The sequence below is a fragment of the Triturus cristatus genome, chromosome 2_1, assembly GCF_964204655.1.
Source record: "Triturus cristatus chromosome 2_1, aTriCri1.1, whole genome shotgun sequence".
Classification (NCBI taxonomy): domain Eukaryota; kingdom Metazoa; phylum Chordata; class Amphibia; order Caudata; family Salamandridae; genus Triturus; species Triturus cristatus.
The window spans coordinates 493491046-493506741 of record NC_140581.1 but is presented as its reverse complement, the minus strand read 5'-3'; the positions used below and the strand labels follow the sequence as shown (position 1 = coordinate 493506741).

Genomic DNA, 15696 nt, shown 5'->3' with positions numbered 1-15696 from the left:
CTCAGACTGACTGCGCTAACACCAGAAGCGCAATCCCGCATTCTTAATCTTCCCTTTTCAGGCTCATCCTTGTTCAGCACTCACACGGATGAGCAAATGTCAAGGATGACGACGGAGCTTGATACCCTAAAGGTGGTCGGCCTTGAAAAAAGAAAAGAATTCAGGCGACGTTACAGGCCTTATGATCGGCGACCCTTCCATCAGAGGGTTCAAACCCCTCACTGGCAGAGGCCGCAACATCAAAGCCAATCGAAGTCGCATTACCAAGGCCGTCGTACACCTAGAGCAAGAGGAACCCCTCACCAATCTACAGCCTCAGCAAAGACACCATTGAAGCAATGAGAGCCCACTTCCCCCGTTGCTGTAACCCACTCCAGTGGCGGGAAGTATCGCCAACCATCTAGAAGAGTGGCGTGGTATCACAAAAGACCAATGGGTGTTAACTATGCTGCTGAATGCTTACTCTCTACGTTTTCGACATCGGCCCCCTACGATCCCTCCAGTAAAGGCAGCGTGCCACCAAATGAAAATGCTGCAGCAGGAAGTATCCATCCTCCTGCGAAAATCAGCCATCGAGGATGTTCCTGTATCTCAACGAGGTTGAGGGGTATATTCAAGATATTTCCTAGTGAGGAAGAAAGTTTGGAAATCAGAATACAGACCGATTCTAAATCTTCGGACCCTGAACAAATCCATCAAAAGAGAAAAGTTTTGCATGTTGGCTCTCCATCAAATATATCCACATCTGCAGAAGGGAGATTGGATGTGTTCGCTGGACCTGCAAGATGCATACTTTCATGTTCCGATCAACCCACATCACAGAAAGTTCCTGCGTTTTTTGGTGGGATCAACCCATTACCAGTTCAAGGTTCTGCCCTTCGGGTTGAAGGCAGCCCCTCGAGTGTTTAGAAAAGTGCATGGCAGTAAAGGCAGCCGCCCTACGGCGCAGAGGCATCTTTCTGTACCCCTATCTCGATGACTGGCTTCTGAAGGGTCCTTCCCTCTCCAGAGCATGAAGGGTCATTTTCAACAATGTCTGGACCTTTGCCACCAACTGGGACTCTATGTCAATTTCGAAAGATCGACTCAGCAACCCACGCAAAGAATTCATTATCTGGGTGCAACAATAGACTCTGCAATAGGAAAAGTGTTTCCTTCAGAGGAGAGACTGTCATCTATCACACTGAAGGGCAAGCAGATTCTACACAACTACCTGCCTTTGTTACGTCAGGTTGCCTCTCTCCTAGGGTCGATGGCATCCTGCGTCTTTCTTGTCCCCAATGCCAGGCTGAGAATGCGTCCTTTGCAGCAAGATCTGGAGGACAAGTGGGATCAACGAACAGATCGGTGTGACGACAAGATACAACTGTCAGAAGCAGCCAGAGCATCCATTCCATGGTGGATGCAACAGGAAAATCTGCTGGTAGAAGTTCTTTTCCATCAGACTCCACCCTCTCAATCGCTGATTACGGATGCCTCCCTCCAGGGTTGGGGGGGCTCACATAGGGTCTCTCCAGACTCATGATCGATGGTCAACAAAAAAACGTTTGTACCACATAAACATGCTGAAGCTGAGAGTGGTTCATCTAGCCCTCAAGGCTTTCCTCCCCTTAATTCATACCAACTCCATTCTAGTACAGACGGACAATACAACCACCATGTACTATTTGAACAAACAGGGAGGTACCCCATCGAGGACACTATCACTGGAGGTCCAAGCTCTCTGGCATTGGCTCCTTGCGAGGAATCTATCAATAACCGCAATACCGCTACCGGGAGAGCAAAATTCACAGGCAGATGCTCTGTCGTTACTTCGAGGACCAGCAGGACTGGGTTCTATTTTTTTTTTTAAACATATTTTTATTGCCATTTTCATATTTCACACATCGTACATCATACAAAGTTTTCGAATAGTGTAGTTAGACTGTACATTCTATGGTGGTGCATAATATCTGTATATACTGGTGATACATCAAGTGGGAGCATAAACAACTTACAGAGATATCGTGATGTGTGTACCCTGTTGTCTCAGGTTCCAGACATGGCACAGGAACTGGGGTGTAACGGGGCATAACCTAGGGAACGGGCATGGAAGAACCTCTCCAGAATCGCTAGCGGGGGTATGGAACGTCGTATGGGTAAGGCACCACTGTGACTCACGGTTGCCTATCATATTCGATTCGACCTGAAGCCACGATAGCACACCTGATGCTGGTGTTTGTGTGGAGTTCATGCGGTCGTTATTTCGAAAGATTGGTTGGGTGGGGTCTGTGACTGCGAGTGCAGGGCTGATAATGCGGGCGGGCCGTCTGTTGGATCTGCTCCCGGGGTTAGCTGCTTGAACTGATATAATAGCATGGCCCATTCCATAGATATTGGGTGTTTGCGGACCCCTCTCACTTCCTCCTCCCGTAAGGTCTCCTCCTCAGCCTCCGCCCATTTGTGTGTAGCTCCCACCCAAACCGCCAGCGGTGGACCGGTAGGGGAGCGCCAGTGCATGGCGATGCTGCGTTTGGCTAAGAGCACCGCAAGGGAGAGAAAACGGGTCCGCACCTTGTGCTGCTTACTTGCGCGAAAGATGCCTATGGCGCAGGCCTCCCACGTGTTCATGCAGGCCTGCCCTGTGAGGGTACCCAAAGCAGTATGAATATGGTGCCAGAAAGTTTTAATGACGGAACAAGTCCAAAACATATGTTGGAAATCTGCATTCTGTTTGAGGCATCTGGGACATAGGAACTGAGTGTCGGGGTAGAATCGTTGGAGGCGTGCAGGTGTTAAATAGGCCCTGTGCAGAATGTAATATTGGATATTCTTAAAGCGTGCGTTTCTAGAGACCTTCTTCGGGTACTCCAAAGCCCTCTCCCACTCCCTATCATGTAGTGCGCGCCCGATTTCAGCCTCCCAGGTAGCCCTCAGGGTCTCCAGTGGTTTATTAGTCAGTTCACGAATGGCTTTATAAAGCCATGTCGTTAAATGCTGCCGTGTTCCCATGTGTAGGATCGTGTGAAGAACTTGGATGTGTGCATGGTTCCCCTTTGATTAGGTCCTGATATGGTCGGTAGCTATCTAGGAGTTGGCGGTGAAGCAGGAATTGTCCCGGGGGGAGATCGTATTCTGCCACAAGGCTGTGGAACGGTCTTAGTTGCCCATCCTCAAAAAGAGACTCCGCTTCCGTTATACCACACGATGTCCACGTGCGGACCGCGTTTGTTGTGTAGTAGCGTTCCTGTTTGGGCCATCCCGCCAGGGTGAGTAGAGGGGAGTACAACGGGGTCCCCGGGGACATGCGGTGTATCCTCAGCATGCACCTACGTGCCACTGACACCTGCAGAGGGTATGTGCGTTTTGGTTTGGTGCCAGGGAGGAGTAGGCGACGGATCTCCGGGACCGCTATCCGTCCTGCGATGGTGTGAGTTTCCACAGTATACCTGTCTGTTGTCCAGTGCGACAGCCACTGCAGCTGTGCTGCTAGGAAGTAGGCCTCGAATGAGGGGGCTCCCAGGCCGCCCTGTGAGGTGGGTAACTGCAATTTTTTCAGGGCTATTCTGTGTCTGGCGGACCCCCAGATAAGTGCGCTGAGGAGGGAGTCTAGGTCCCGAAAAAAGGCTCTGGGCGGAATTACTGGCAAATTGGTAAAGGAATACAATAATCGTGGGACCATGATCATTTTGGCCAATGCCACTCTCCCAATTGGAGCCAACGGAAGGCTCCTCCAGAATCCAACCGTAGCCCTAACACTCGCCAATGCCCTATTATGGTTACCCTCGAACATATCTGTGGAGGAGTGGTATAGGCGGACCCCGAGGTATCGAGGGGCCTCCGCACTCCAGGGCACCCGCTGAGCGCCCAGGCGAACCTCCTGTGGGGTTAGACCCGGATGCAGTGGGTATATCGTGGACTTATCCCAGTTCACCCGCAGTCCCGAGGCCGCTGTAAATTCCGTCAAAATCTCCCAAAGGGGAGTCAGTTCGTCAGTAATGTCCCGCACATAGATCAACAGGTCATCCGCGTATAAGGAAACGCTATGCACTGTGCCTGCCACCGGGATACCCCAATTCTCCCCCTCCCGCCGCAGTCGTATGGCGAGGGGCTCAACCGCCAGCGCAAAAAGTAGAGGACAGCGGGCAGCCCTGTCGCGTGCCCCTTTGAACCGCAAACTCCGTCGATATATACCGGCCCAGGCGTATCCGCGATGTCAGCCCGGTGTACAGTAGGCGTGTATACGCTAGGAGGGTAGACCCGACGCCCGCTCTCTGTAGCACTGAAAACAGAAACTGCCACGTGAGGGAATCAAAGGCCTTCTCAAGATCCAGGATGAGACAGGCCGCTCGAGGGTATATCCCCTTCACCTGATCCTGAATGTGGAAAACCCGACGTATGTTCTGGGATGTGCGTCTGCCGGGTATAAATCCGCACTGATCTGGGTGGACCAAGGAGCGTATGATTTGCACGTATCTGTCCGCAAGAGTTTTCCCGAGGAGTTTGCAATCAGCGGACAACAGCGATATGGGGCGATAGGAGGCCATTTGCTGCGGGTCCCTATGGGGTTTCAAGAACGTCACGATTACGGATTCTCGCATGGATTTCGGTAGTTCCCCCTTTTTCAGTGCCGCCACGAACATCTCTACCAATCGAGGAACCAAGAGCACCGAGAATGTCGTATAATATTCTAAGGGAAACCCGTCGAGCCCCGGAGCTTTATTTCGGGCTAGGGCCCGCAGGGCCCGTGTCACATCTGCCTCAGCAGGACTGGGTTCTAAACGACAAAGTTGTAGAAAGTATTTTCCAAGAATGAGGTCGGCCAAGCATTGACCTGTTCGCAGACGACACAAACAAAAAATGCTGCGACTTTGCATCGAGATGCTACCGTCCACGGTCGAAAGGGAATGCCCTTTTTATCAGCTGGTCAGGGGCATTTGTTTACGCCTTTCCTCCCCTTCCACTCATACTGAAGGTCGTGACCAAGCTCTCCCACTCAGAATCAAGGGTGATTCTAATTGTTCTGGACTGGCCGAGGCAATGGTGGTACCCGGACCTTCTACACCTGTCAGAATGTCCACACAGGAGGCTTCCGTGCAGACTGGACCTGCTGTCAAAGAGGAACTGGAGCATTCATCATTCAAACCTTTCATCACTGAACTTGGCAGCATGGCTCATGAGGTCCTCCAGTATGGTCACTTAGGTCTCCCACAAGACTGCATGACTATCTTAAAAGAGGCTAGAAGACCCCTCTACAAGACACTAATATGCTAGTAAATGGAAACATTTTTATTTATGGTGTGTACAAAACAATTGTGATCCTTCCAAGGGGCAGGAAGAGGTGGTGTTGCCCTACCTGCTTCATCTAGCTGAGGCAGGCTTAAGATTCTCTTCCATTAAGGTACACCTTGCTGCTATTACGGCATATAGGTGTTCTCCTTCTCAGCCTTCCTTTTTTAAACTGCAGGTGGTAAAGGACTTCTTACAAGGCCTAAAGAAGGTCTATCCTCCGGTTCGTCGTCCTCCTCCTCCCTAGAAGCTGAACTTAGTGCTGTCTAAATTGATGGGTCCCCCTTTTGAGCCTATCCACTAAGCAACCTTACAACACCTTACGTGGAAGGTAGCTTTCCTAGTGGCTATCACTTCGGCTCTCCGGGTGAGCGAGATACAAGCTCTCTGCTCAAAAGAACCATATACTGTGGTCTGTCTCAATAGAGTTGTCTTGAGAACCCACCCCTCCTTCCTTCCGAAGGTGGTGTCAGACTTCCATGTAACCCAATCCATTTCTCTTCCAACATTTTTCCGAATCCCTCTACTCCACCTGAGAGGGCACTCCACTCCTTATACCTTAAAAGGGTTTTAAAATTCTACTTGGACAGGTCAAAATCAATTAGAAAATCTGATCAATTAATAATTAATTACGGTTCGATCAGAACAGGTTTTCCAGCTTTCAAACGTTCCATCTTCAGGTGGATAGTTTTGTGCATCAAAATGGCTTACCAGCAGCACATAAGCCACTTTGGTCTAGACCCAAGGCTCATTCTACAAGAGGAAAGGCTGCTACAGCTGCTTTCCTTAACAGTGTTCCGATTTCCGAGATTTGTAAAGCAGCCACTTGGAAATCTATTCATACATTTACAAGACACTATTGCCTTGATTCGGATACCAGAACAGACACCCAAGTAGGCCAGGCCTCCTTGAGGAATCTGTTCCAACACTGATTAATGCTGTTTGTTGGTTCATTTCTTCTCATTTGCCCGCAGGCGGAGAATGGGATTGCTATTCTATTCGGTGCTTAAGACTATTGATGAGGATCCCCTGGAAGAGAAGGATACGTTACTTACCTGTAATCCTAGTTCTCTTCCAGGGGTATCCTCATCAAAGTCATAAGCAACCCACCCGCCTCCCTAGGCAAATGAGACTGTTATACTGTTAAGATATTTCTTTGTGCCCTGACCTTCGGGTCTCTGCAAAGAACAACTGACCTAACTGTCACCCCTGAGGTATGATGGGAAGCTAGGTGTCTTGGCTGCCTTAAAGGCACGGTGCCAGTTTTTTATGTGCAACTGCTTTCATTTTCTATGCTATTGGTTTCCAATGCAGCCTGCATGCTAACAATGCTTGCTCTTTTGCAGTTTTTCTTTCATGACTCTACTCATTAAAAGGAGTTCAAGTTACAATTACCTTCCTGTGGTATATATATATATATATATATATATAGATATATATATATATATATATATATAATCTGTAATTGCAAAATAGGTTATTGTTTCTGTTTATTATTGCTTTGTTGAGCCTCCTATATGGGGACTGCATTGGGAGGAAAAAAAAAATATTTGTGTGTGTATATGTGCTCCCCAAACTGTTGGAAAACTTGGAGCTTGAATTTATACGCGGCATTTCCAGCCGTGGGGGCAGCACCACCGCGACAATCAAAGCGGGCCAAGAAGTTGGGAATCTGCCCAGCACATTTTGGGAGGACTGGTACCGGAATCAAGACTTACCAGCTCACGAGACTCATCACGAGTTAGCATCAGGAATCCCCTCTTGCCTGGCACCTATACAAGGTCAATTCATGCAACAACCGAGACTACACGTACCACAATGCGGTGGGAGAAGAATGAGCCTATCAGGAGGCAGCTTCTTTGAAACAAATGGTTGGGCATTTTGCTGGACATTAGAGGAGACCGGCCTTCGAGAAAGCTAAACAGCGAAACGCGTCAGGCCGCACCTCGTAAGCAGTTCAAGTCTACGCGGCATTGCTGGTCCTGGAGTGCTCCCCAAACTGTTGGAAAATTTGGAGCTTGAATTTATACGCGGCATTTCCAGCCGCGGGGGCAGCACCACCGCGACAATCAAAGCGGGCCAAGAAGTTGGGAATCTGCCCAGCAAATTTTGGGAGGACTGGTACCGGAATCAAGACTTACCAGCTCACGAGACTCATCACGAGTTAGCATCAGGAATCCCCTCTTGCCTGGCACCTATACAAGGTCAATTCATGCAACAACCGAGACTACACGTACCACAATGCGGTGGGAGAAGAATGAGCCTATCAGGAGGCAGCTTCTTTGAAACAAATGGTTGTGCATTTTGCTGGACATTAGAGGAGACCGGCCTTCGAGAAAGCTAAACAGCGAAACGCGTCAGGCCGTACCTCGTAAGCAGTTCAAGTCTACGCGGCATTGCTGGTCCTGGAGTGCTCCCCAAACTGTTGGAAAACTTGGAGCTTGAATTTATACGCGGCATTTCCAGCCGCGGGGGCAGCACCACCGCGACAATCAAAGCGGGCCAAGAAGTTGGGAATCTGCCCAGCACATTTTGGGAGGACTGGTACCGGAATCAAGACTTACCAGCTCACGAGACTCATCACGAGTTAGCATCAGGAATCCCCTCTTGCCTGGCACCTATACAAGGTCAATTCATGCAACAACCGAGACTACACGTACCACAATGCGGTGGGAGAAGAATGAGCCTATCAGGAGGCAGCTTCTTTGAAACAAATGGTTGGGCATTTTGCTGGACATTAGAGGAGACCGGCCTTCGAGAAAGCTAAACAGCGAAACGCGTCAGGCCGCACCTCGTAAGCAGTTCAAGTCTACGCGGCATTGCTGGTCCTGGAGTGCTCCCCAAACTGTTGGAAAACTTGGAGCTTGAATTTATACGCGGCATTTCCATCCGCGGGGGCAGCACCACCGCGACAATCAAAGCGGGCCAAGAAGTTGGGAATCTGCCCAGCACATTTTGGGAGGACTGGTACCGGAATCAAGACTTACCAGCTCACGAGACTCATCACGAGTTAGCATCAGGAATCCCCTCTTGCCTGGCACCTATACAAGGTCAATTCATGCAACAACCGAGACTACACGTACCACAATGCGGTGGGAGAAGAATGACTGTTACCAATACTGATCAGCATACGCAAAGATTGTCCTCTATAGCTCATAAAAATTGGCAAGTTTTTTAAATGATAAATAATTCAATCGTATTGCTTTATTAACTTTACTGCTTCCTCAAATTTGCTTGAAAATGCACCATTTATCCACTCTTTGTTCAAAATTTTGTCGGGGTGAGAACCCACCCGAATCCCTCGCAGGTTGTTCGGGCTCACACGCTGCGCTCCGCTCGCTTGCCGCACTGCAGTACAGCAATAATTTTATGCCCACCACTTTCAAATGTCACCAGCCCCCACTGTAAGGTTGTTCAAGGAAGACCAGTATCACAGGGATGTTGGTGTTGCCTCCTAGCTCTCAGCCCAGCTCTGTCCTCCAGCCCCAACTCCAAATGAGTCGTTTGCACACTGCTGGGTAGTAAACTCCAAAACACAGATCTGGTTCCGGTAGGCAGAGTCTAGGCTCGTGGACCTAAGGGTCTGAGGGCTGGAGCTAAGCGCTGTGGCAGGAAGTGAGTGAACTTAGGGTGTGTATACTGGTGCTAGAGAAACCAGTGGGAGCAGAGGGTGGGCTGAAAGAGCTATGCAGTGGGATGGCAGCCGCGCCTTGTTTTCCAACAGTAAAGATTCTCCCAAGGAAGAGCTCGGATGACAAATAAATTTACCTTTATGTTTACTCATGTACTCGCTTCTCAATTTGCTGTGTTTGGAGCAGAAATATTATTGTGTACATATTTTAAATGTCCTTGTATTGCAAGATAATGTGTGATGAGTCCTAATCTTTTCTTTCCCTCCCAACTAAACCAGCATGTTGGTTATACTGTATGTTTCTTATGCCCTTTTTTTTTTTTTTTTTTACAGAGTTTTATATAGCGCAAACTTGACCCAAATCGGGTATCAAAGCGCTCTACATAGCACCAGTTGCATTACATGATGACACATTAATTTTTGTTAGGCACGGGGAGATTAAGTGATTTGCCCAGAATCACAGGATGTCATTGCCGAGACTCAAACCCAGTTCCCCAGATTCAAGGTCGACCGCCCTATCCGTTAGGCCAACTCCTCTCCCCCAAGTGTGCTGGGAAGTGTAATTGGGTGTTTTTTAAACCAAACTAGAGTAAAATGTTGCTTGTAATAGTTTATTCAGCACAATAACTGTTATGGTGTGCTTGTGAATAGCATTTCAAAGCAGATATTTACCTCCTAAATTTCATTCATTTGTAGATTGATACCTGTGTTGGTGAATGGCATGAAGTATTCTGAAATAGACATTATTTTGCTGAAGGTAAGATTCTTTCTTTAGCTTCCGTTTACTTTTCATATTGCACTCTTTAGTGAGTGATATATTTTTTCATAGTATTGATTTCTTCGCTCTTTTTCCAATGGAGCTACACAAACATTATTGCTAAACGTTTAATCGTACTCCTAACTTTATTTTTATTGTGTTGTCTTCATTGACAGACTGCTGTCTACACAAGTTTTGCATTCCAAGCTGAAGGCTGATGAAAAAGAAGATAATGCCATCTAACATTTTTATTTATGCTGATTAGTTTATATAGCACAACCTTAACTACAAAGCAGCAAATTACTGTGTCAAGTATAAAATAAAATTGGGTTCGATTACATTGGGGGAATAATAGCTGAGATGGGAATGGACTGAGCAGGGGTTGGGAGAAAGATTTGTGGGTTGTGAGAATATAGTTTGGTTAGCAGGAAAAACTAATTTAATTATCAAAAAGTTACTCTTAAGTTGTTGAGTGAGCTCTTTCCTCGGGCGAAGGAAGAATGTTGTCTGTTGGACTTTGACAGGGATGGCATTCTACACCCTTGGGCTTTAGCAGGACAAAGCCTCAAACCTGGTGGTTATATTGCTATGGGTTTTGTGAACACCTCCTGATGATGCACCAGGTTTTGAAGTAGATAGCGGGCGTGCAGTCGGTGTCAGTTGGGATTTTTAGAATAGGTGCTATTGTCTCAGACTTTATGGTGTGCTGCAATAAGAATACTCTAAAAGTATTGGAAGGCTTTCTAGGATACCAAAAAGTGAAGTGCTCCTTGTGTCTAGACCAGATAAAATGGATGTAGTTTGTTGCTTGCATTACATTGGAGACACCTTTGTTTAAGTGGCATACGGGCCATATTGTATGGAGTACCTGACAGTTTAGAGAACAGTACAGCATAACTTTTTATTCACAGTAAAGGTTTCTTTCCTTCTATAGTTTGCATCTAAGAGAATAATTTAAGAGTAAGCATCCTTCATGACAATTGCAGCTGGTTAGGTCAAGCCTACTAGACAGTGAATGGCAGTCTGTTGCCAAACTTATTGTGGCTTACCATGAACATACAGCGGTTTGTACCCCGCCCATTGCTTACTATTGGTTGACTTTCCTGTCACTCTTATTTGCCTTATTTGTATCCCAGCTTGTCAATCTTGTTTGTCCCTCCCATGGAGCATAGCCTCTTTACTGTCTCCTTGATTGGCCGGCATCTCTGCTCCCACTATTTATTTTTCAAGCATTACTTTTTTCTTTTTTTTTATGCACACTTTGAGGGTTCTCAAGCTGTTTCCCATGTGTACTTTGCTCCCTCTGCACTCCACGTTTTTCTGTCTCCATGTCCTCCTCCGTGTTGCACTTGCCCATGCGCTTCTCTCCATTGCTTTCTTATGCCATATGTGTAGCTTTTCCCTACTGCACCCATCTTCTTTATGCCAGTTATTACTTCACCCCACTTATACCCTGATTGTTCATCAGCAGTGCTTGGTGTCCCACAGCCATTCCTGATGCTGCTTACATGTCCCGGTTGCTTCATTTCCCCCCACATCTTTTTGCGGGTTTTATTTTCTTGTCGGTTACTGATCCTACTCTGATTGGTGACTAAAAAGAAAACCGCACCCATGTCAATTTGTAGAACATTTTTGTACAAAACTATGCTGTTGGCCGCATCAGAGGCTTTTGTATGGAGCATATGGGGCTATGATACACATGCTCTGCATACTCTAGGTATATAGTTTTGCTCTGGGAATTTTGCAAGTTGATTTTCTTCAAAGAAGTCTTTTGAGTCACGAGGTATAGTAACCCATTCTTTGGCTGGTAATGCGCATGGGTACCTGCTCCATTGTAAGATTGTTTTAGCCTATTAGGGCCTTTCACTGGGCTTCTTCCCTGATTAGTTTATAGTTGTTTCTAGACATTCTTCACACTATTCTTCTTCATTGCTGCTGATGTTCATCCAACACCTGCACCAGCCTCGACACCTTCAACCAGGGCCTTGATTCCTTTTTAGGGCGTCCTGCCGCTGGCCACTGCTACCTTTCGGTCGACAATGCTGTGTCAGTAATTGAAAGAACGCCCTTCCAGTAGTTCACCTCTAGTGTAATTTCAAGTTCTCCTGGACTGAATACCGCCAGGTCTGTAATCTCTGCCTCTCCCCTGAGCATGATGAGACCAGGTGCCAGGCTTGCCTTATCTCTGGTAGAAGACAACACTTCAATGCTGACATCAGCGGAAGACATCTTTGGGGAGTGCTAAATTGTGAAACAGGAGGAAGCCGACCCCTCCGGAGTACAACTACTTCAACCCAGTTCAGAAACCAGTTCACCGACTGATTCTGACAGTGAGGAGAATCGAGACCCGAAGACTCAAAGCGTGAGTATGGATATCCAGTCACAACCAGTGCCCATACAAACACCACATGCTCCAGCAGGACTCTGCCCCTTTTGAGGGCTGGTGTCAAGCCCAGAGACTGAACAGCGTCCTGCTGGTCCTTTGCTACCTTTGGGCCATGATTGGCACTTCTGAAGGCCTGGGAGCCGAAGCTCTCGGAGTTCCCGTCTCCAACCATAAAGTGCTTGTATGAAATGTGCCATCTTTAGAGTCAACGGGCCCTTCCACCCTGGTGCCAAAAGTCCCACCAGCACTGGAGCCACCATCAGTACCAAAGGGAGCAACTAGACTGAATCCATCGATGCTGAAAACCTCTTCAGCTCCGAAAACCTACTCTGCGAAAATAAAAATCCACTTTATGCAAAATACCCCATTGAAAGCAAGCTTTGAGGACCCTGAGCAATCCATTCTTCAGCGTAAATAGGAGGATCTTGATTCTCAGCAGAAGAGGCTCTTTATACACCTACTGACAGGAAAACTTTCTGCCAAGCCCCTGCTGCAGCCACAGGACACTTTGCCAAAGAAGCGGAAGCTGTCGTTTGAGGAGTGGATTGCCCTGGAAACTACACCTTTTCCAAGACAGAAGGACAGGGGCACTAGCCCATACCTGCTCTCCCTTCCCTTCTCTTCCTTCACCCTTGCTGTTGGCACCACACTTGCCACCTCCTCTAGCTACACCACAGACGTCACAACACTCTTAAAATGGGGAAGGGGAACACATCCCATTGTATCCAGGTGAGCCTTATGATGCCCCCTATGCCCGGGATTGTGGGAACCACCCATGGTATGACTAAGACATTGATGCCCTGGGCAACATAGACCCTGGCAAAACCATCCCCATGGGATAATGCTGCTTGCTATTTCAAGGTCATGCACAGAACAGCTGTTTACTATAAAGTAAACATACATGACTTCCAGGAAGGTGATGACTTATTGGTCGAAACACTCTCCAAAACACAGCGTACCCTCTAGTTGCTCCCCATGATAAAGGGAATGCTTAGAGACTGCGCCCAAGACATTCCAGGAGCTGATCAAACCCCGGGTGGCCATGACGAGGTTAGACAAAGTATAAACCTTCACCCAGTGACCCACTTTACACCCGTGGGCATGTTCCACCTGACACCCTGGTGGTTACCAGGTGCACAACTGCGCTAATGCCCAAAGTTCTGCAGACTGTCCACCTACAGATATGTAGAGCAAAAACAGCAACACAGTGGGCAAAAGAGTGACTGTGCAGTCAACCACTTACTGGTGAATTGACAACTTTGTGGGCCTGCTTGCCAGGTACAACAGGGCGCACTGAGAAAAAATGGAAGCATTCTTCAAAAGCATATGTTAAAACTTCCATTTAATGGTTAACATCTTTTCAGTCCGCAGGTGGATCAGGTGGTAGAGAAACTAAAAAAAGGACATGGGTGAAGCTAAAGCGATGGGGGCCCTTCAGTTGCCCCCACCACGAGAATCCTTTCGTAGGTCTCCGTGCGGTGGCAGGGAAACCACACCCCTGAATCTGCTGCATTTTACCTAAGGCAGTAACAATAGCGCCTGCAGTCCACATGAGGTTGCTGAAGAGGTGGTTACAGAGGCAATAACACCAAAAGCAGAATCAAAGGGGTCAGGGAAAAGGGAGCCGGCTCTAGCAAGCAGGGACTCCCTCTCACTCTCAACCATCACACCACACCTGTTTGGGAAAGGCTACTGAAGAGATCTCCTCTGACCAGTGGGTACTTTCCATCATACTTCAGTCGCTGCCTTGAACTTACTGCAGTCCCACCAAACATCCCACCTTGCACCTACCCTCTACAGAATATCAGCGCCTTCTTTATGAAAAGATCCAGGCGCTTTCCTCAAGGGCACAATAGGACCAGTGCCATTGCAACACCAAGGCTGGGGAGTCAACCCCTTTATTTTTTCATTCCCAAGAAGGACAGATATCTAAGAAAAATTCTCAAGTGCGTCTTCAGGATCCAACTGTCTAGGGCATGTGGTCGCTGCAGCAGCAGGGCCTCCACATCAATTAACTCGAGCTGCTGGCCATCCTGCTAACATTCAAGGCTTTCTTCCAGCATATTGAACACAAAGTAGTCCTCATAAAAACAGGCAAGATGACAGACAGGTATTCTCTCAAAAAACAAGGCAGCACTCACTAAGAACTATTATTAGTACTACTATAGACCATTTAGCATTGGGCCATTCACCATTGGAAACACTTTCTGGCACAATACCTTCCCGGACCCTCAAAATGCCACAGCTTCGCCTCTCGGTTCCCACACAATGAGTCCATGGGCAAAGCATTATGGATGAGCTGGCCAGAGAAATTTGCCTATGCTTTTCCGCTTCTCACACTCCTTCAATGTTTAGTCTGGAAGCTTTGGCAAACCTTTCACTCTCATCCTCGTGGCTCCTGCTTTGGCCTGAAAGCTGCGGTTCTTCACCCTGATAGAAATGTCAGTTTCCCCTCAAAGCTCCTGATTATTCCAGACCTTCTCATGTAGAACCACAGCAAACTACAGCACTGTAGTCCCAGGCTGCTCAATATAGCGATATGGCTGCTGAGGTCCTTGATTTTGGCTTCCTCAGTCTCCCTCAAACTGAAGTGCATGTGCATCCTCAAAGAAGCACACAGACTCACTATGCAGGCCTGCTATGACACCAAATGGAAAATGTTTGTCCACTACTGCATTCCTAAGCATGTAGCCTCCAGTCCAAGACATCATCTATTACCTTCTTCACTTACAAAGATCAGGCATTGCCTATACATCCATACGCCTGTATCTGGTCGCTATAGCTGCCTACATGCAGAACAGGAAAAACAACTCTTTGTTTTGAATATCTGTAATCAAGGCCTTCATGGAGGTTCTCAAGCGCTTTTTACCTCCCAAAGTAAGTATATCTTCTCACTCTTATGGGGGATGGATTTGATGCATGGTAGCTATACAGGCGGGACCTTTGTGCAACAAGTGGGGGTTGTTGAAGTGAGTGGGGGGGGTGGAGGGGTATTTGGTTTCTATATTAGAGTACCTCCCCAAGATCACCTGCTGCCTTCCTCTTCCTGTAAGCTCCAGAGTTCTCCATGCATGCGTGGGCATAAATATGCGTTGCAACACTATATTGCACATGAGGGATACTCCTGGGCTTTGGCAGCTAGATCTCCATGATGATTTAGGTCAACTTGGTAGACTATGTAATCTGGGCAATGAATGACTGACGTGCGGTCCTACAGGTCTTTGCATTACTTAGGCGGCTCAAGGTAGACCTAGGGCTTCTCCTAGAACTGCACCTCACTAGGCACACAAAATCTAAACTGAACTCTACTTGGCCCCCCTTGCAACCATCGTCAGAAACCATGGGCTCTACATTGTCTCCTATGCGATGACACCCAGATCATCCTCTCCCTCACCAAGGAACCAGTCATCACCAGGCACAACTTCCAAGAAGGGATGAAAGCTGTTGCAACCTTTATGAGCTACAGCTGCCTGAAGCTCAACTTGAAGAACACCTAAGTCCTCATCCGCGGTTCCATCCCTTCCGCATGGAACGACACCTGGTGGCCCCCCGCCCTTGGAAATGCACCCACCCCAACGGGCCATGCACTCAACCTCGGCATCATACTCGACTCTTCACTCACCATGAATGTAGGAGAGTAGGGTCTGCTATCCT

General features: G+C 47.8%; 1 protein-coding gene across 1 annotated transcript in view; it reads left to right on the top strand.

Moving 5' to 3' along the window:
• Positions 1-15696, top strand: part of TNPO1 (transportin 1) — a 1554860-nt gene that overhangs the window by 678435 nt on the left and 860729 nt on the right. The window contains exon 9 of the mRNA XM_085632345.1: positions 9596-9656. Coding sequence (XP_085488471.1) covers positions 9596-9656 — 61 coding nt within the window. The remainder of the gene's footprint in view (positions 1-9595; positions 9657-15696) is intronic.